The following is a 22,842-nucleotide window of genomic DNA, read 5'->3' as shown; positions in this document are numbered from 1 at the left end:
ACCCACCCCCGTGGAGCCCAACATTTCTGTCACTAAGCAAGACCTTTTGTGAAGTTAAGTTTGCCCCGCTTCACAAGTCTTTGGAGAGGGGGCGGCATATTCATTAACTTATTTATTTATTTATTTATTATTAATTGGATTTATATGCTGCCTCTCTCCGAAGACTCGGCCGCATGATTCGCTTAACGACCACAGCCTAATCAAATAAATAAATAAACAAACAAACTTTGCCGCTGTTGTTAAGTGAATCCCCGCTGTTCAGAAGTGAGTCACATGGGTTGTTATAAGGACTTGGTGATCAGGTTGCAAAATGAGATTGGGCGACACACACACCGTCATAAATTCGAGTCAGTGTCCAAGCGTCCAAATTTTGATCACAGGATGGTGGGGATGATGCCGTGACAGTCAATAAGTCGTGAAAAAAACGGTCGTACATCTCTTTTTCCGGTGTTGTCGTGACTTCAGACGGTCACTAAGCGAACTTTTGTAATTAGGCATCCGTTTGTGAGTCCTGATTATTATTTTTTTAAAAAAATATTAGAAAACAGTAAATTTATATACAAATATAAATAGCACACAAAAATATATACACAACTTTAAAAACAAAAGAGATGACGTTGCTCTCTCTTTCCTTACGTGTTTTTACTTATACATTTCTAAATTGTTTGCAGATTTTCATATTGTTATCGTACATGCTTATACAATTTAACTCTATTCATTGTAATAGTAGAGATAATAACTTTAATTCATAATACTTAATTGTTAGCAGCAGATAAAAATCATTCTAAATCAAATAAATGTGTCTTCCCTAACCTTGGAATGTCTATCATGTAACTTAATCTTACCTATCGATATTCTAGCATATCTAAAAAACCTTTTCATCTTTATTTTCATAAGATCTCCTGTATTTAAGTTAGTTATTGTCCTTCTTGTTCTTTTTTACAACCAATTGTACCATTTATCCCAAATTTTGTAGAAGACTGCGTCTTCTTTCTCTTTTATATGCATAGTTAATCTATTCATTTCTGCCAATTGCATTATTTTGTTTTTAATATGTACACTGGTGGGTGTGGAGTCTTTCTTCCAATTTTGGGCGTAACGAATTCTTGCAGCTGTAATCAAATATATAATTAAAAATCTATTGTCTTTTTAAAATTTTGTTAGTCCTGATGGTCCAGCCTCACTCCCCTCACACACACACACTTTTAAATGCATGAATATCCAGAACCCTCATCCCCAGCAAAAGATGGGAACTGTAGTTTAATCTCCTGGTGCACCAGTTGCGGCCCTATCTGGACCGGGATTCACTGCTCACAGTCACTCATGCCCTCATCACCTCGAGGCTCGACTACTGTAATGCTCTCTACATGGGGCTACCTTTGAAAAGTGTTCGGAAACTTCAGATCGTGCAGAATGCAGCTGCGAGAGCAATCATGGGCTTCCCAAGGCATGCCCATGTTACTCCAACACTCCGCAGTCTGCATTGGTTGCCGATCAGTTTCCGGTCACAATTCAAAGTGTTGGTTATGACCTATAAAGCCCTTCATGGCACCGGACCAGAATATCTCCAGGACCGCACGAATCCCAGCGACCGGTTAGGTCCCACAGAGTTGGCCTTCTCCGGGTCCCGTCGACTAAACAATGTTGTTTGGCGGGACCTAGGAGAAGAGCCTCCTCTGTGGCGGCCCCGACCCTCTGGAACCAGCTCCCCCCAGATATCAGAGTTGCCCCCACCCTCCTTGCCTTTCGCAAGTTCCTTAAAACCCACCTCTGTTGTCAGGCATGGGAGAATTGAAAATTTTTTCTCCCTTCCCCCTAGGCTTATAGAATTTATACATGGTATGTTTGTTGGTATGATTGGTCTCTTAAATTGGGGTTTTTAGATTACTTTTTAATATTAGATTTGTTACATTGTTTTTTTTAATTGTTGTTAGCCACCCCGAGACTTCGGAGAGGGGCGGCATACAAATCTAAATAAACTAAACTAAACTAAACTTTTTCTATGGGAACCAGCTCAGTCAAAAAATCTTCTTTGCAACAAACGCTAAAGAGGGAGAACCCGCTGGGGGTTTTTTCTCTTACCGGGAAATGAGAGAGAACGAAAATCAGCCAAACAATAAAAACTGCAGCAGGATTCAAACTTGTTAAAACATGCATGAAATTCTTTGGAACCGGAGCCGTAGGGGTCACGGATCAAAAGTAGACGCCCTTTGGATATGAATTCTTTCGCAGCCTAGGAACGACCTGTTCCAATGTACCACAATCAATCAGTGAGAACCGAGCTGGAAGTGGGACCTTGAAGGTCTTCTAGTCCAGCCTCCAACCCTATACAATTTTTAAAAAATTTAATAAATTTTATTATTTTTTAATAATAACAGATACACACTACGTAAAAGACCCCACCACCCAACATCATTCTTTCAGACCCTTCCACCAAAATGAGGGTGTACTTTTTTATATTTTAAAACAAGAACATTACCCGATTTACAGATAGAAACATAGAAGATTGACGGCAGAAAAAGACCTCCTGGTCCATCTAGTCTGCCCTTATCCTATTTCCTGTATTTTATTTTAGGATGGATCTATGTTTATCCTAGACATGTTTCAAAATGTTAACTAACACATGTTTTTGCTAACACATGTTTTAGCAAAATGTTTTTGCTAACCCATGTTTTGTGTTAGCAAAAACTTCAGAAGAAAAGGATTTAGGGGTAGTGATTTCTGACAGTCTCAAAATGGGTGAACAGTGCAGTCAGGTGGTAGGTAGGTGGTTGGGGTAGGGAAAGCAAGTAGGATGCTTGGCTGCATAGCTAGAGGTACTGTATAACAAGCAGGAAGAGGGAGCTTATGATCCCGCTATATAGAGCGCTGGTGAGACCACATTTGGAATACTGTGTTCAGTTCTGGAGACCTCACTTACAAAAAGATATTGACAAAATTAAACGGGTCCAAAGACGGGCTACAAGAATGGTGGAAGGTCTTAGGCATAAAACGTATCAGGAAAGACTTCATGAACTCCATCTGAATAGTCTGGAGGACAGAAGGAAATGAGGGGACATGATCGAAACATTTAAATATGTTAAAGGGTTGAATAAGGTCCAGGAGGGAAGTGTTTTTAATTGGAAAGTGAACACAAGAACAAGGGGACACAATCTGAAGTTAGTTGGGGGAAAGATCCAAAGCAACATGAGAAAATATTATTTTACTGAAAGAGTAGTAGATCCTTGGAACAAACTTCCAGCAGACGTGGTAGATAAATCCACAGTAACTGAATTTAAACATGCCTGGGATAAACATATATCCATCCTAAGATAAAATACAGAAAATAGTATAAGGGCAGACTAGATGGACCAGGAGGGGTTTTTCTGCTGTCAGACTTCTATGTTTCTATGTAATTCAGTGACTGTAGATTTACCAACCACTTCTGCTGGAAGTTTGTTCCAAGCATCTACTACTCTCATTCAAATAATATTTTCTCATGTTGCTTCTGATCTTTCCCCCAACTAACCTCAGATTGTGCCCCCTTGTTCTTGTGTTCACTTTCCTATTAAAGACACTTCCCTCCTGAACCTCATTTAACCCTTTAACATATTTAAATGTTTAAATCAGGTCCCCCCTTTTCCTTCTGTCCTCCAGACTATATAGATTGAGTTCATGAAGTCTTTCCTGATAAAGCTTTGTGCTTAAGACCTTCTGCCATTTTTGTAGCCCGTCTTTGGATCACTGTTTAGCCACAGTGAGGGTTGTTTAGACACTAATTATGTCCCTCAATGCAAACCGCAGAGCCATGTTGAGCACAGCTGGTCCTTGACTTACGATGGCTCATTTATTGACCGTTCAAAATAGTCCGTACTATCACATGGATGGCTTTGTAAAGAAGCGAATATATTTTTGGAATAAGATCAAGAGGTGGCTAGAAGAGATACCAGTCTGGGATACAGAAATGGAACCAGAACTGTTCCTACTCAGAATTACTAATTAAAAATTATGGGAATACATTTAATAACTGCAGCAAGATTGATGATGATGATGATGATAATAATAATAATAATAATAATAATAACAACAACAACAACAACAACAACAACAACAACAACAACAACAGAGTTGGAAGGGACCTTGGAGGTCTTCTAGTCCAACCCCCTGCTTAGGCAGGAAACCCTACACTACTTCAGACAGATGGTTATCCAACATCTTCTTAAAAACTTCCAGTGTTGGAGCATTCACAACTTCTGGAGGCAAGCAGTTCCACGGATTAATTGTTCTGTCAGGAAATTTTTCCTTAGTTCTAAGTTGCTTCTCTCCTTATTTAGTTTCCAACCATTGCTTCTTATTCTACCGTCAGGTGCTTTGGAGAATAGCTTGACTCCCTCTTCTTTGTGGCAATCACTGAGATATTGGAAGGCTGCTATCATGTCTCCCCTGGTCCTTCTTTTCATTAAACTAGCCATGCCCAGTTCCTGCAACCGTTCTTCATGTATCTTAGCCTCCAGTCCCCTAATCATCTTTGTTGGTCTTCTCTGCACTTTTGCATCGTGGTGACCAAAACTGAATGCAGTATTCCAAGTGTGGCCTTACCAAGGCTTTTTAAAGTGGTATTAACACTCTTGATTCTATCCCTCTGTTAATGCAGCCTAGAACTGTGTTGGCTTTTTTTGGCAGCTGCTGCACAGGGCTGGCTCATATTCAAATGGTTGTCCATTGATATACATACAATATTGGAAAACCAAAAAAATCCCCAATGGAAGAAGAAATAATAGAAAAAATATTGATATGTACAGAAATGGTGAAATTAACACTAGAATTGAAACACAAAGGAGAAACTGAATACTGTACTATGTAACATGGGACAATTTTTTACCAATAGATAGAAAGGAAAAAACAGTCAAATAAGTTAAGAGCAAAAATGAGGGGAAAGGATGGGAGACAATTTGGATGATGTTGAATAATGACAAGGGAGGCACGTGTATGATTTTTAAAAAGCAATGCTTTCTGAAAAATAATGCTATTTACCATTATGGAAATATTATGTAATGGAATGATGCACCAGGATGGTCACAAAGCGCCCAATGTTTTTTAAATATTTGTCAATTGTTTGTTTTTATGTAAATAAAAGAATGTTTTATTTTTTTAAAAAATAGAACCCCACTAGAATGTGATTAATAACACATATAAATGTGCAGAAAGAAATAGATTAATAGTTGGCTATAACCGGAGAAAGAACAAATTGAATATTATAAGACATGGGAGCTATTTTATGGATGGTTGGAGAACAAAAACAGAAGTTAGAGATAAATGGAGATGAATGATATATATAGAAAATATGTTAAGGCAGAGAGGTAAACAATATGATGATTCTTATAATTACAACAGACTATTGTGTTTAATTTTGCTATTACAGTATATTCTTATTGGAAGATATGTAAAGAGGGAGAATGAATAGGTTTTTTATTATGCTGATTATTATTATTATTGTAAGATTAGATAATTAATATCAATTTAATGAACGCTGTAAATTCCGATTGCAGACGTATTCGTACCCAGACGACACACTCTTTAAATGGAAGATGAAATGTTTAAATTAAAACGAAACAAAATTAGAATGGCACTGAAAAATGGGATTTGCAATCGTTTTTCACAACCGTTCCAACCGTTTCCTGTGGTCATGTGATCAAAATTTGGTTGCTTGGCAACCGATTTGTATTTATGATGGCTGCAGCATCTCTGGGTTTGCTTGATTCCCTATTGCGATGTTCCAATAATTAAAATAACGGATGGAGGGGGAGCCGGATTCACTTTATGACCAGGTGACTAGCTTAAAAATTGCAGCGATTTGTTTAATGAGGGCGGCAGGAAGGGTCGTTAAAATGGGACAATGTTCTTGGCAGCCTTTGATTTAGAACAGTTTATTTAGTGATCTTTCAAAGTTACAGCAGCAGAGGGGGGAAAATAAAGGGACGTTCAACCATTTTTTGACATGCCACATCACGTGATCAAATCCAGGTGCTCTGGAAACTGGCATGTACTTATGACTGTTGTAATGTGAATTATTTTTCTTCCAACCGGGGGAAGCCAGATTCATTGAACAACTATGTTATGAGCTTCCCAACAGCGGTGATTCGCTTAACAATGGTGGCAAGAAAGGTCATAAAAACAAAAATTTGTGGCTTGATTGTGGCAGTAAGACGAGGACTACCTATATCCCAAGGAGCCTTCTCTGTGGCGGCCCTGGCCCTCTGGACCTCCCCCCGGAGATTAGAATTGCCCCCACCCTCCTTGCCTTTCGTAAGCTCCTTAAAACCCACCTCTGCTGCCAGGCATGGGGGAACTGAGATATTCTTTCCCCCTAGGCCTTTACAATTTATGCATGGTATGTTTGTTTGTATGTATGTTTGGTTTTACAAATAAGGGTTTTTTAATTGTTTTAGTATTAGTTTTTAGTATTGGATTTACATGATGTTTTCTACTATTGTTGTTAGCCGCCCCGAGTCTACAGAGAAGGGCGGCATACAAATCCAATAAATAAATAAAATAAATAAATTGTCTTACTACACTGGGGAGGGGAGAATTTTTGTGTTCCCCCACCATCTGCCCCTGAGGAGAATTTCCTAGTACACAGATGGCGGAACTTTTTCCCCCTCAGGCGCTGATAGCGCATGCGCATGCTATTACGCATGTGCGAGTTCCCACACTCATGAAAATGGCCTCCCCTGCCTCGGCAGAGGCCCTCTGGAGGCCAGAAACTACCCATTTCCTGAGTTCCTGTGGGCCTGGTCAGCCTGTTTTTCGCCCTCCCCAGGCTCCAGAGGTTTCTCCTGCCCACCCAGAGGCTCCCTGGAGGCTGGAAACACCCTCTCAGATCCTCCACTGGGGAGGAGATAATTTCTGTGTCCCCCACCACCTTAACCTGAGGAGAATTTCCTAGTACAGAGATGGTGAACCTTTTTCCCCTCAGGTGCTGAAAGTGCATGCATGTGCACTATCATCATCATTATTATTATTATTATTATTATTATTATTATTATTATTATTATTTATTGGATTTGTATGCCGCCCCTCTCCATATGTCCGAGTTCCCACATCCATAATTCAATGCCTGAGGAGGGTGAAAATTGCCTCACGTGCCATTTTCCGACTTCCGGTGGGCCTGGTAGGCCCGTTTCTCCTGCCCCCCCCCCAGAGGCCCCCTGGAGGCTGAAAACACTCTCCCAGAGAGTCGCTGGGTAGGGGAGAATTTTTGTGTCCCCCACCTCTTTAACCTGAGGAGAATTTCCTAGTACAAAGATGGCAAAGCTTTTTTTCCCTCAGGTGCTGAAAGCGCACGCATGTACACTATCACACACGTCCGAATTCCCACACCCATAATCCAATGCCTGAAGAGAGTGAAAATGGCCTCCCCCACCCCAATAGTGGCCCTCTGAAGGCCAGAAATGACCCATTTCATAGAAACAAAGAAACATAGAAGACTGACGGCAGAAAAAGACCTCATGGTCCATCTAGTCTGCCCTTATACTATTTCCTGTATTTTATCTTAGGATGGATATATGTTTATCTCAGGCATGTTTAAATTCAGTTACTGTGGATTTACCAACCACGTCTGCTGGAAGTTTGTTCCAAGGATCTACTACTCTTTCAGTAAAATAATATTTTCTCATATTGCTTTTGATCTTTCCCCCAACTAACTTTCATTTCACGACTTCCGATGGACCTGGTAGGCCCGTTTTTCATCCTCCCCATGCCCCAAGGCTTCTCTTGTCCCTTCAGAAGTCCCTTACCAACTTATAGATATCTGGACTTCAATTCCCAGAATTCCCCAGCCAGCATTCGCTGCCTGGGGAATTCTGGGAGTTGAAGTCCAAATACCTTCAATTTGCCAAGGTTGGGAAACACTGCTATGGAGGCCGTAAACACTCCCCCAGAGCCTCCACATGAGCTGAAAATCAGTTGGCTGACACGCAGATACGCGCTGGAGCTGAGCTAGGGCAATGGCTCGCATGCCAGCAGATATGGCTCCCCGTGCCACCTGTGGCACACGTGCCATAGGTTTGCCATCGCGGCCTGGTAGGAGGAATCTGGCCTCAGAGAAGTTGTGACCGGACATAACCGCAACTGGCAAAACCACCTGGCATCTCCACCCAGCAAATAAAGGGTGGAGAAAAACCCAAAGTTTACTTACCCACACGGAGTTTTAGGGCGGTCGTGTAATTTCAGGCGTGCCGTTCCAGAGTCACAATTAAAAAAGATGAAGAGTGATAGGCAAACAAATGCAGGCAAACAATAATTATGACTTTTGAAATGAAAGAAAGGCAGAAGGAACATCAGAAATAAATCCTGAGCTTACGACTATTTCGTTTAGTGACTCTTGCAGAGGACATAGGGCTGGTTTCCAAGGCTTAATGACTGTGGTCACGGGATCGAAATTCAGACACTTGGCAACTGGCATGGACTTATGACAGTTGCAGCACCCTGGGGGAGGATTTTTGTGATCTTCTAACTTGCAAAGTCCATGGTGGAGGATTCCCTTTAACAGCTGCATGACTATGGAAATGACGGCAGCGGTTCGTTCAACCAGGGTGGCCAGAAATGGCATAATATGAGTCCAAACTCAGATTCCTGCAGAAATTCTGGGTTCAATTGGGGTCATAAATCAAGGACTACCTATAGAAGTTACAAAATAAATGTGAAAGAATCGTAATGGGTGGGTAAGTGGGTGGGGTGTGTGTGAACGGATAGATGAAAGATAGATGGATGGATAGATAGATAGATAGATAGATAGATAGATAGATAGATAGATAGATAGATAGATAGATAGATATTCATTCATTCATTCATTCATTCATTTATTTATTGGATTTGTATGCCGCCCCTCTCCGCAAACTCAGGGCGGCTAACAGTGATAAAAACAGAATGTAAAAATCAAATATTAAAACAGCTAAAAAACCCTTGTTATAAAGCCAATCATACATACAAACATACCGTGCATAAATTGTAGAAGCCTAGGGGGAAAAGAATGTCTTAGTTCCCCCATGCCTGACGGCAGAGGTGGGTTTTGAGGAGCTTACGAAAGGCAAGGAGGGTGGGGGCTGTTCTAATCTATGGGGGGAATTGGTTCCAGAGGGCCGGGGCCGCCACAGAGAAGGCTCTTCATCTGGGCCCCGCCAAACGACATTGTTTAGTTGACGGGACCCGGAGAAGGCCCACTCTGTGGGACCTAACTGGTCGCTGGGATTCGTGCAGCAGAAGGCGGTGCCGGAGATAATCTGGCCCGGTGCCATGAAGGGCTTTATAGGTCATAACCAACACTTTGAATTGTGACCGGAAACTGATCGGCAACCAATGCAGACTGCATAGACAGATAGATAGATAGATAGATAGATAGATAGATAGATAGATAGATAGATAGATAGATAGATAGATAGATAGAGACTGACAGACAGACAGACAGACAGACAGACAGACAAACAGACAGACAGATAGATTTAGACAATAAGTTTAATAGACAGATCAATGAATGATAAACAATGTTTAATGGTTGCCCATCTTAAATTTAATGCTTTTGTAGGGATGGATTTTTTAAAAAAAAAAAATAGTCAGTTGCCCAGAGTCCTACATAGATGGCATGTAAATTTAATGAACAAATTGTTTAATAAATTTCGGAGACCACAACCCAGTTGGGAATTTAGCCTTAGAATTTCAAATCAAGTTGTGAATCTTTGCATGCATGGCTGGCTGGGGAATTCTGGGAGTTGAAGTCCACCCATTCTTTCCACGGCCAAGGTTGGAAAAATTGCTTTCGGACTCCTCCGAGTTCTCTTCTCCCTCCCCCAGGCAGGTCTGTAAATTATTAAGAGAATGTTTTGCTATGTCTCCATGAAAAATTCATTCCGTCGGTGAGGCCGTGCTGCAGGGTTTATGTTTCGCAGGGACCAGAGCTGGGGGGGGGGGCTGTTTTGCAAAAACTTGGAGAAAGTGGTCGATCGATGTGTAAAACTCAGGAGGATGGAATTAGGGAAAGGGAGGTGAGGAGATGGGATGGAAGAAAGGGGAAGGGACCTGCAGAATAAAAAAAAGATTTGTGGGTCATTATGAAAGGTTCACCGGTTCAATGCCTGAGGGAGAAAGAGGGAAGGGAGGGAGGGAAACAAAGAAATTGTAGATAGGCAGAAGATGTAGGTAGGTAGGTAGATGATAACGATAGAGAGAGAGAGAGAGATGATACAAAGATGATAGGATAGGAGAGATAGATGATATATAGATGACATAGATGATAGATAGATAGATAGATAGATAGATAGATAGATAGATAGATAGATAGATAGATAGATAGATAGATAGATAGATAGATAGATAGATAGATAGATTAGATAGATAATGTGGATGGAGAGAGATAGATGGATGGAGAGAGAGAGATGATAGATAGATGGAAAGATGGATATATAGATAGATGGATGGATGGATAGATAGATAATATGGATGGAGAGAGATGGATGGATAAATAGACAGTAGATAGATAGATAGATAGATAGATAGATAGATAGATAGATAGATAGATAGATAGATAGATAGATAGATAGATAGATAATATGGATGGAGAGAGAGATGGATAGAGAGAGAGAGATGATAGATGTATGGATGGATAGATGTATGGATGGATAGATGTATGGATGGTTAGATAGATAGATAGATAGATAGATAGATAGATAGATAGATAGATAGATAGATAGAGAGAGAGAGAGAGAGAGAGAGAGAGATAGATAGATAGATAGATAGATAGATAGATAGATAGATAGATAGATAGATAGATAGATAGATAGATAGATGGATAATATGGATGGAGAGAGATAGATGGATGGAGAGAGATGATAGATGGAGAGATGGCTGCCTGGCTAGATGGATGGATGGATAGATAGATAATATGGATGGAGAGAGATGGATGGATAGATGGATAGATAGATAGATAGATAGATAGATAGATAGATAGATAGATAGATAGATAGATAGATAGATAATATGGATGGAGAGAGATAGATGGATGGAGAGAGAGAGAGATGATAGATAGATGGAAGGATGGATGGATGGATAGATAATATGGATGGAGAGGGATGGATAGTTAGAGAGAGAGAGAGAGAGAGAGAGAGAGATAATATGGATGGAGAGAGATGGATGGATGGATAGATAGATAGACAGTAGATAGACAGATAGATCCCTTTCTCCTTCTCTTTTCTTTCCTTTTTTCCAATAACTAAGGGGTTGCTCCAAAGAAGAAGGGGTCAACTGATTATCCCTGAGAACGATGCAGGCTCTCCTGCTTGAACAAGTGGCTTGGCTAGAAGACCTCCGAGGTCCCTTCCAATTCTGTCATTCTGAGATGGGCCGATGCTTTGGCAAGAAGCAGCACTGATGCCCAGCTGAATTCTGGATCCAGCCAAATTGCAGTCTGACCACGACCGCTATAATTATCGGGTGGTTCAGATCAGAGCAGAATCTGAGTGCTGGGAATTGGGTTTGTTTGCTTATTTTTAAGCATGCAATTATCTAGCGGATGCCAGACTGAGTCAAACTGATTGCCCGTTTGAGGAAACCTCAGCTGGTTTGGATCCTCGCTGGGCTGGGTGAGCTCATCAGATCGTGGCTTTTATTTCACGGAACCCGGGCTGACCACAACGCGCATCCCTGTGGGTTGAAAAATGTTGGTCGGCTTCTCCTTTGCAAGGCGATCTCTAAGCCCTGCGGTGGTCAGAAGGTAGTATTGCAGGCTAATTCTGCCCTCTGTCAGCTGTTCGATCCTGACGGGTTCAAGGTGGACTCAGTCTTCCGTCCTTCTGGTAAAATGGGGACCTGGATCGTTGGAGGAAACAGGCTGACTCTGTAAACGGCTTAGAGAGGGCTGTAAAACACTGTGCAGTGGTGTATAAGTAAGTTCTATCTATCTATCTATCTATCTATCTATCTAATCTACCTACCTACCTACCTATCTACCTATCTACCTATCTACAGCATCTATCTATCTATCTATCTATCTATCTAATCTACCTACCTACCTAGCTATCTATCTACCTATCTACAGCATCTATCTATCTATCTATCTATCTAATCTACCTACCTACCTATCTATCTATCTATCTACCTATCTACAGCATCTATCTATCTATCTATCTAATCTACCTACCTACCTATCTATCTATCTATCTATCTATCTATCTAATCTACCTACCTACCTATCTATCTACCTATCTACAGCATCTATCTATCTATCTATCTATCTATCTATCTAATCTACCTACCTACCTACCTACCTATCTATCTATCTACCTATCTACAGCATCTATCTATCTATCTAATCTACCTACCTACCTACCTATCTACCTATCTACAGCATCTATCTATCTATCTATCTATCTATCTATCTCTACCTACCTATCTATCTACCTACCTATCTACCTATCTATCTATCTATCTATCTATCTATCTACAGCATCTCTCTCTCTCTCTCTCTATCTATCTATCTATCTATTTATCCATCCATCCATCCACCCACCCACCCACCCTTATTTTTTTAATTTTATTTATTTGTTTGGTCAAGTACATATTGGTGGTATACAAAGATATAGCATTGTTTATATACATGATACTAGTAAGCGGGGGTGGGCTACTGCCCGGAGGGGGGGGGGCAACTCAGTGGGGTAGCGAAAATGGAGCTCCACCCCAGAGCCCCCAATTTGCACTGAAAGAGGTTGAAAGAAAATACAGGGCGTCCTGCATAAGCCACGCCCACAATGTAGTGGTCAAAATGTACGTAGCCCTTCACTGCTAGTAAGAGAGAAAAAATAGGACAGGGGACGGTAGGTGCACTTATGCACGCCCCTTACTGACCTCTTAGGAATCGGGTGAGGTCAACAGTGGATAGTCTAAGGGTAAAGTTTTGGGGGCTAGGTGATGATACTACAGAGTCAGTTCCATGCATTAATTACTAAAGTCATATTTCCTGCAGTCGAGTTTGGAGCAGTTTACTTTACGTTTGTGTCTGTTGTGTGCTTGTGTATTGTTGTGGTAGAAGCTGAAATAGAAGGATGTTGTAGTAGCAGATGATTTTATGGGCTACGCTTAGGTTGTGTTTAAGGTGATGTAGTTCTAAGCTTTCTAAACCTAGGATTGTAAGTCTAGTTGCGTAGTCCCAGAGTATTTTAGCTTATTCATTTTCAATTTTTTTATGGTCCCGCCAGATTGCCAGCAGACAAATATTATTTCTTGCAGATCGTCCAATGCACCATTTTTGCTACTTTGTCCCGCCGTTGTTTGTGCAAACTTCTTCCAGGGGGATAACCAGTCAATCCCCCTTTTTCTTCAGTTTCTTTACAGCAATACTTAGCCCTATTGTCATCTTTTCAACCCTGGCTTGGCGTGCATTTTATTTATTTATTTTATTTATTTTGTCCAATACACAATGAGGGTTTTAGTGGGTATATATATATATATATACACACATAGTAAAATACATGATGAAGGTTATAAAGGAGATACTCATACTAAAATATATCTAAGAAATAATAGAAAAGAAGATATAGTAATAGAACATATCAATGAAAGAATAGAAGAAGAGACATAGGAATAGAAGAAAGGTATAGGAGATATAGGGGAGCAATAGGACTAGTGTACTTGTACTCGCCCCTTACTGACCTCTTAGGAATCTGGATAGGTCAGCCGTAGATAATCTAAGGGTAAAGTGTTGGGGGTTTGGGGATGACACTATGGAGTTCCACGCTTCGACAACTCAGTTACTGAAGTCATTTTTTTTTACAGTCAAGTTTGAAGCGGTTAATATTAAGTTTAAATCTGTTGTGTGCTCTTGTGTTGTTGTGGTTGAAGCTGAAGTAGTCGCCGACAGGCAGGACGTTGCAGCATATGATCTTGTGGGCAATACTTAGATCTTGTTTAAGGCGTCTTAGTTCTAAACTTTCTAGGCCCAGGATTGAAAGTCTAGTCTCGTAGGGTATTCTGTTTCGAGTGGAGGAGTGAAGGGCTCTTCCGGCTGGATGCCCAACAGGGGGGTGAAAAAGGGGTTTTGATATGTGTGTAACGCGCCATTTTTCTTCAGACTTTGCTTAATGTCAAGGCTGCCAGTCAGAATTCAGACAAGTAAAACTCAGAGTCCTTTGATAAAGTTCAAAAGTGAATTTATCAAAATCAGAACTTGAAGCATCGAAAGAAAAGTGTGCAATAGGGTTGATATTCTTGGAGGGGTCTGTAATATGGTAAATGATTTAGCTTTACTAGATAAATGGTCAAAGCAATGGAAACTGCAGTTTAATGTTTCCAAATGTAAAATAATGCACTTGGGGAAAAGGAATCCTCAATCTGAGTATTGCATTGGCAGTTCTGTGTTAGCAAAAAATTCAGAAGAGAAGGATTTAGAGGTAGTGATTTCTGACAGTCTCAAAATGGGTGAACAGTGTGGTTGGGCGGTAAGAAAAGCAAGTAGGATGCTTGGCTGCATAGTTAGAGGTATAACAAGCAGGAAGAGGGAGATTGTGATCCCCTTATATAGAGCGCTGGTGAGACCACATTTGGAAACCTGTGTTCAGTTCTGGAGACCTCACCTACAAAAAGATATTGACAAAATTGAACGGGTCCAAAGACGGGCTACAAGAATGGTGGAAGGTCTTAAGCATAAAACGTATCAGGAAAGACTTCATGAACTCAATCTGTATAGTCTGGAGGACAGAAGAGAAAGGGGGGACATGATTGAAACATTTAAATATGTTAAAGGGTTAAATAAGGTCCAGGAGGGAAGTGTTTTTAATAGGAAAGTGAACACAAGAACAAGGGGACACAATCTGAAGTTAGTTGGGGGAAAGATCAAAAGCAACGTGAGAAAATATTATTTCACTGAAAGAGTAGTAGATCCTTGGAACAAACTTCCAGCAGACGTGGTTGGTAAATCCACAGTAACTGAATTTAAACATGCCTGGGATAAACATAGATCCATTGGAAGATAAAATTCAGGAAATAGTATAAAGGCAGACTAGATGGACCATGAGGTCTTTTTCTGCCGTCAGTCTTCTATGTTTCTATGTTTCTAAAAGCAAAGTCTGAAGGAAAATGGCAGGTTACACACATATCAAAACCCCTTTTTCACACACCCCCGTTGGACATTCGCCCAATCTCCATTGTCCAGATGCATCAGGTGGCCCAAATTGCTCCTCCCGGACTCTTCAGGAATTTTCCATCTAACGGTCTCCGCCTGGCACCTGGGAAATCCAAACTTACTCTCCTCCTGCACACTTCCCAAACACCCCCCCCCCCCGATCTCTACCCCTCCCCGTCTCTATGACAACCAAACGAAAGAATGCAGCAGGATAGCGAAGGTTGACAGTATCTTTGGACATTTTCAAGGGTGTTGATGTCTGAGATGCGATATGGGTTCCAAACGGATGAGCTGTATTCGAGGATGGGTCTGGCAAAAGTATTATTTATTATTAAAGTACAGTGATACCTTGTCTTACAAACTTAATTGGTTCCGGGACGAGGTTCTTAAGGTGAAAAGTTTGTAAGACGAAACAATGTTTCCCATAGGAATCAATGGAAAAATGATTAATGCGTGCAAACCCAAATTTCACCCCTTTTGCCAGCCGAAGCACTCGTTTTTGTGCTGCTGGGATTCCCCTGAGGTTCCCCTCCATGGGAAACCCCACCTCTGGACTTCTGTGTTTTTGCGATGCTGCAGGGGAATCCCAGCATCGCAAAAATGACCGCTTTGCTGGCAATGGAAGTCTGGAGGTGGGGTTTCCCAGCGAAGGGAGCATCAGTGAAATCGCAGCATTGCAAAAACACTGAAGTCCTCGAAACCCCACCTCCAGACCTCTGTGTTTTTGCGATGCTGCAATTTCACTGAGGCTCCCCTCGCTGGGAAACCCCACCTCCGGACTTCTGTTGCCAGAGAAGCGCCCATTTTTGCACTGCTGGGATTCCCCTGCAGCATCACAAAAACACGGAAGTCCAGAGGTGGGGTTTCCCATGGAGGGGAGCCTTAGGCGAATCCCAGCAGTGCAAAAACGGGTGCTTCGCTGGCAATGGAAGTCTGGAGGCGGGGCATCCCAGCGGTGGCGGTGGGTTTGTAAGGTGAAAATAGTTTGTAAGAAGAGGCAAAAAAATCTTAAACCCCGGGTTTGTATCTTGAAAAGTTTGTATGATGAGGCGTTTGTAAGACGAGGTATCACTGTATTATTAATTATTCTTAGCCGCTCCGAAATTGTTGCTAACTTTTCTCGCCAACAGAACAGCAGATCTGTTGGTCTTCAAGTGTTATTTTTTACAAGAATTCTTGAGGGGGTGGGGGAGAGAGAAAAACAGCAAGATAAGCTGACAGCAGGACAAGAGTTTTGGTTAATCTTTAGAAAGAGAGAGGAATTTGCAATATGAGGCTGCCAAAAATATTTCATTCTCTCTCTATCTCTCCCTCTCGCTCCCTCTTTCCCTCTTCCTTCCTCTACCTTTCCTTTCTCCTCCCTCCCTCCTTTCTTACTGCCTTTAAATCAAACTTGACACCTGGCAAGAATAAAAATGAGGTTTGAGGTATCTTTCCACTTTGGGGTATGTTTGTAGACTTAACCCTCTGGGGGACATGCCAGTAGAAAATTCACTGATGCCGAACAAACCCTTTTTCTCTGAATTTCTGCCGTTTTTCACTGTCTAATCTTACATTTTTGTTTCCTAGGAAGATTTGCAACTTCCTGGGGAGAAAGAAATAGGCAAGTGTTTTTTCTTAACGTATCCATTTTGGAACAAAAATGACACCTCGATATAAGTAGCTCCCAAGACAGGATCAATGCCTAGCTTAGAAACGTACATTCATTAAGAGCCTTGCTTTGGCATGTTTCAGATGTGTGGACTTCAACTCCCAGAATTCCCTAGCCAACGTATGCTGCATATGTAGAATTTATTATTATTATTATTATGTCAACACAATACAGCAAACGAGATCACTATGCTGGATTTCGTATTTCATCACCAGTCGGGTGCTTCCCAAGCATTATTATTATTATTATTATTATTATTATTATTATTATTATATAATTTTTTGCACTCTGGGGCTTCAGGAAGCTTCCCTGAAGGCTCCGGAGGGCGAAAAACAGCACAATGGACAAACCGGAAGTCAATTTTTCTGAACTTCCTGTTTGCCCATTGGGCCATTTTTTGCACCTCTGTGGCTTCAGGAAGCTTCTCTGAAGCCCTCAGAGGGCAAAACGGCTTTTCCCAAGGCTGAAAATCAGCTGGTTACTGGACACATGCACACTGGAGCTGACACAGGGCAACACCTCGCGTGCCCTCCAATATGGCTCCGTATGCCACCTGTGGCACGTGGACCATAGGTTTGCCCTCACAAGCATAGGAAGAATAGTTGCAGGAATTGGGTTTAGCTAGTCTACATAAAAGGAGGATTAGGGGTGACATGATAGCAGTATTCTAGTACACTGGTACCTCATCTTACGAACGCCTCTTCTAACAAACTTTTCGAGATACAAACCCGGTGTTTAAGATTTTTTTGCCTTCCAAACTATTTTCACCTTACGAACCCAAGCCATTGCTGCTGGGATGAAGGGGTTTCTTTTTTTTTCCTTTTTTGAAGAAAGAAAAGGGAGGGGCGGCTTGGAGGGGGAAAGAGTTTGCATTTTAAAAAGTAGGAGAACAGTGTGCTTGAACAGGCACTGAAAGGGTGTCTTTTGAAGAAAGAAAAGGGAGGGGCGCCCCCCTTGCCTTTCTTCCTTCCCACTCACCCTTTAGCCTAGCCTTGCTTCTTCCACCCGCCCCCTTTAGCTGCTCCGCCCTTTCCTCTGTTCGCCTCCCTTCTACAATTTGGGATTTTCCTGAAGGATTTGCAGGCATTATTTGCTTTTACATTGATTCCTATGGGAAACATTGTTTCGTCTTACGAACTTTTCGCCTTACGAACCTTGTCCTGGAACCAATTAAGTTCGTAAGACAAGGTATCACTGTATTTGAGGGGTGGTCATAAAGAAGAGGAAGGGGTCGGCTTATTTTCCAAAGGACCAAAAGGCAAAACAAACCATGGATGGAAACTCATCATGGAGGGAAGCAACCTGGAACTGAGGAGACATTTCCTAATGGTGGGGATGATTAGCCAGTGGGACAGCTTGCCACCAGAAGTTGTGGCTGCTCTATCACTAGAGGTTTTTAAGAAGAAACTGGATAGCCACTTGTCCGAAATGGGATAGGGCAGGGTAGGCAAAGTTGGTAGACCTCAACTCCTAGAATTCCTGAGCTAGCATGATTGGCTCAGGAATTCTGGGAGTTGAAGTCCACAAGTCATAGAAGAGCCAACTTTGCCTACCCCTGGTATAGGGTCTCCTGCTTGAACAGGGGGCTGGACTAGAAGACCTCCAAGGTCCCTTCCAGCTCTATTATAGTTGGTTGGTTGGTTGGTTGGTTGGTTGGTTGGTTGGTTGGTTGGTTGGTTGGTTGGTTGGTTGGTTGGTTGGTTGGTTGGTTAATAATAATAATAATAATAATAATAATAATAACAACAACAACAACAACAACAACAACAACTCTCTTCGGAGAGGGGCGGCATATAAATCTAATAATAAATAATAATAACAGTTGGAAGGGACCTTGGAGGTCTTCTAGTCCAACCCCCTGCTCAGGCAGGAAACCCTACACTACTTCAGACAGATGGTTATCCAACATCTTCTTAAAAACTTCCAGTGTTGGAGCATTCACAACTTCTGGAGGCAAGTAGTTCCACGGATTAATTGTTCTGTCAGGAAATTTCTCCTTAGTTCTAAGTTGCTTCTCTCCTTGTTTAGCTTCCACCCATTGCTTCTTGTTCTACCCTCAGGTGCTTTGGAGAATAGGTTGACTCCTCCTTCTTTGTGGCAACCCCTGAGATATTGGAAGTCTGCTATCATGTCTCCCCTGGTCCTTCTTTGCATTAAACTACCCATGCCCAGTTCCTGCAACTGTTCTTCATATGTTTTAGCCTCCAGTCCCCTAATCATCTTTGTCGCTTTTCTCTGCACTCTTTGCAGAGTCTCAACATCCTTTCTGCATTGGGGCGACTAAAACTGAATGCAGTATTGCCTTAACAAGGCCTTATAAATTAGTATTAACACTTCACTTGATCTTGATTCTATCCCCCTTTTAATGCAGTCTAGAACCGTGTTGGTTTTTATGGCAGCTGCTGCACACGGCTGGCTCATATTTAAATGGTTGTCCACTAGGGCTCCAAGATCCCTCTCAGAGTTACCACTGTTGAGTAAGGTGCCACCTAATGTACCATTGCTAATGCACTATGGTATTTTATTATTGTAAGCCGCCCTGAGTCCCAGTTGTTTGTTTGTTTGTTTGTTTGTTTGTTTGTTTGTTTGTTTATTGATTGATTGATTGGATTTGTAGGCCACCCCTCTCCGTAGACTTGGGGCGGCTAACAACAGTAATAAAGACAGCATATAACAATCCAATATTAGAACAGTTAAAAACCCTTATTATAAAACCAAACATACATACAGACATACCATGCATAGAATTGTAAAGGCCTAGGGGGAAAGAGTATCTCAGTTCCCCCATGCCTGGCGGCAGAGGTGGGTTTTAAGAAGCTTTCGAAAGGCAAGGAGGGTGGGGGCAATTCTAATCTCTGGGGGGAGTTGGTTCCAGAGGGCCCGGGCTGCCACAGAGAAGGCTCTTCCCCTGGGTCCCGCCAAGCGACATTGTTAAGTTGACGGGACCCGGAGAAGACCCACTCTGTGGGACCTAACTGGTCGCTGGGATTCGTGTGGCAGAAGGCGGTCCCTGAGATAGTCTGGTCCAGTGCCATGTTTGTTTGTTTGTTTGTTTATTTGTTTGTTTGTTTATTTGTTTGTTTGATTGATTGATTGATTGATTGATTGATTGATTGATTGATTAATTGATTTTTTTAATGCCACCCTTCTCCTTAGACTCAGAGCGGCTTATAACATGTTAGCAATAGCACTTTTTAACAGAGCCATCATGTTGCCCCCAACAATCCGGGTCCTCATTTGACCCACCTCGGAAGGATGGAAGGCTGAGTCAACCTTGAGCCGGTGACGAGATTTGAACCACAGATCTAGCAGTCAGCTTTAGTGCCCTGCAGTACTGCACTCTGCCCTCAGCTCATCACCCATGGGGTTGGGTGGCATATAAATCAAATAAATTAAAAATAAAATTTAAATTTAAAAAATTATTAAAATTATGTAAAGCCCACCTCTGCTCTCAGGTGACATCCCAACCTGCTTGCCTCGATGCTGTTGATGATGCAATAATAAGAGGGTGTATGATGAGGATGGGGATGATAATGATGCTGGTGATGACAACAGATGCTTTCTCTCCCATCTCTCAGGGAAGATGGATACCTTCAGCACTAAGAATTTGGCTCTCCAAGCTCAGAAGAAGCTGCTGAGCAAGATGGCCTCCAAGAGCATGGTCAGCATCTTCATCGATGACACCAGCAGCGACATCCTGGACGAGCTCTACCGGGTCACCAAGGAATTCACCCACAACCGCAAAGAAGCCCAGAAGGTCATCAAGAACCTGATCAAGATCGTGGTGAAGCTGGGCGTCCTCTACCGCAACACGCAGTTCGGCGTCGAAGAGTTGGTATTGCTGGACCGCTTCCGCAAGAAGCTCCACACTTTGGCCATGACCGCCGTCAGCTTCTACCAGGTAGACTTCACCTTTGACCGCCGGGTCATGTCCAACATGCTCAACGAATGCCGGGACCTGCTCCACCAAGCCGTCAACACCCACCTGACTAGCAAGTCCCATTCTCGCATCAACTACGTCTTCAACCACTTTGCGGACTACGAGTTCCTCTCTGCGCTCTACAGCTCTTCGGAGCCCTACCAGACCCACCTGCAACGGATCTGCGAAGGGCTGAACCAAATGTTGGACGAAGGCAACATCTGAAAACCAAAAGCGTCTCTCCAAAAGACTCAGCTGTGGGACTCCTTGGCTTTGGTTACACCAGCTCCGGATCTACTTTTGATGTATTGGAGTGGTTATTTTAAGAATGAGATTTCGGGGTGCGGCTGTTGTTCTTGTTGTTTTTAGTTGTGGATGGCTTCGCTTTGGGTTTTTCCACTGTCTTGTGTTAACATTCACCAAAGAATGAAAGCGGGTTTATAAAGGGTATAGAGTTCTGTAATGTCTGTATAGAGCGCTGGTGAGACCATATTTGGAATCTTGTGTCCAGTTCTGGAGACCTCACCTACAAAAAGATATGGATCAAATAGAACGGTTCCAAAGATGGGCTATAAAAATGGTGGAAGGTCTTAAGCATAAAACCTATCAGGAAAGATTTCATGAACTCAATCTGTATAGTCAGGAGAACAAAAGGGAAAGGGGGGAGTAGTAGATGCTTGGAACAAACTTCCAGCAGACGTGGTTGGTGAATCCACAGGAACTGAATTTAAACATGCCTAGGATAAACATAGATCCATCCTAAGAGAAAATACAGGAAATAGTATAAGGGCAGACTAGATGGACCAGGTCTTTTTCTGCTGTCTATCTTCTATGTTTCTATGAATGAAAGCGGGTTTATAAAGGGTTTTGGCGGTGTTCTGTCTCACATGGCAACCAACCAGCAATTAGCTTCCAATTAAGGCTCAGACACAAGGTTTCGAAATGAAAGTATTTACAACAAAGTTTGTTGAGAAGCACAAATTAGAACCAAGGAATGTCTTTCACCTGCCAAAGTTCAAGCGGGAGGCAGAGCTGATAAGCTACATTTTCCAGGCAAATGGTTTCAAAGCCAAAATTACTCACAGGATTCCTTAACCCTGTAACTGTCCAGAATTGCAGCAAGGTGTGTCTAAACAACAAACAAAAACTCTTAACATGCTCTTTTCCTTCAAAGGATCAAACATTGATTTTTTGAAAAGGGAATTTCCAAACTCCTCTCCCTTATGTACACCCTGGGAGAAGAGACTGCACAAGTCCTCCTCCTGAGTCTGCGTAACTGTTCTTACCTCCCCTGCATCCTTCTCACTCTTGCATCTAGGATCGGATCCCTCATCTCCTCTTCCTCGTCAGACCCAGGCAAAGCACCAGTTGGGGGTTCTATAGCCTCTGCAGAACCCTCACACCCAATCTCTCCCTCCTCCTCACTGTCCGAATCCTCTGATAGCCACACAGTCTGACCATGCCCAGATGGACCCAGTTCGTCTGGCTCAAAGTATGTTATCAGAGGGCTTGGCTGCGATCCAACCTCAACAAATGGAAGGCAACCAGGGCCAACTCTGATGAAGACCACAATTGAACGCCATCTCCAGATTTGCTTCTGAACAGAATGGCAGATTTGGAAGGGATCTTGGAGGTCTTCTAGTCCAACCTCCCCTTGTGACCAAACCCCTGGATTTTTATCTTAAATAATGAGGGTGTTTGTCTCCAACCCGAGTTATCGCTTCACCCTGAAAAAGCTGAAAAGGTGGGGTTACACAGCAAGCTATTTCCAGACCCACATATTGCCTTGGTCTCTTCAGCCTTGAAAGATGGCGTTTAAAGAGGTGATTTGATCAGACTGTATAAAATCATGCACGGGATAGAAAAGGTGGATAGAGAAAAATTCTTTTCTCTATCACACAATACTAGGATGAGGGGGCACTCCCTAAAACTTATAAGAAAGTGAGGACAAATAAAGGGGAATATTTCTTCACCCAGAGGGTCCTTGGTTTATGGAATTCGCTTCCAGAATAGGTCGTGACAGCTGTCAGCCTGGATAGCTTCAAGGCAGGATTGGACAGATTCACAGATTCAATTCAGTTCAATTTATTAGATTTGTATGCAGCCCCTCTCCGAAGACTTGGGGCG

General features: G+C 42.2%; 1 protein-coding gene and 1 pseudogene across 4 annotated transcripts in view; one reads left to right on the top strand and one right to left on the bottom strand.

The window, feature by feature from the left end:
• TNFAIP8L1 (TNF alpha induced protein 8 like 1) overlaps positions 1-21,163 on the top strand; it is a 23,682-nt gene extending 2,519 nt beyond the window's left edge. Inside the window, exons 1-3 of one of the 4 annotated variants that reach the window (XM_070744433.1) lie at positions 10,002-10,019; positions 16,715-16,748; positions 20,375-21,163. In XM_070744433.1, coding sequence (XP_070600534.1) covers positions 20,380-20,940 — 561 coding nt within the window. In that variant the 5' untranslated portion in view covers positions 10,002-10,019; positions 16,715-16,748; positions 20,375-20,379 and the 3' untranslated portion in view covers positions 20,941-21,163. Of the gene's footprint in view, positions 1-10,001; positions 10,020-16,714; positions 16,749-20,374 lie in introns of those variants that run through there. The other 3 variants (XM_070744443.1, XM_070744459.1, XM_070744450.1) reach the window with 3 other exon arrangements.
• On the bottom strand, positions 10,103-20,367 carry LOC139158033 (dynein heavy chain-like; annotated as a pseudogene).
• Positions 21,164-22,842: the final 1,679 nt, after the last annotated feature.

Source organism: Erythrolamprus reginae, chromosome 1 (genome assembly GCF_031021105.1).
Source record: "Erythrolamprus reginae isolate rEryReg1 chromosome 1, rEryReg1.hap1, whole genome shotgun sequence".
In the NCBI taxonomy this organism is placed as follows: domain Eukaryota; kingdom Metazoa; phylum Chordata; class Lepidosauria; order Squamata; family Dipsadidae; genus Erythrolamprus; species Erythrolamprus reginae.
Note: the sequence above shows the minus strand (reverse complement) of the source record. Positions and strands in the feature narration are given on the sequence as shown.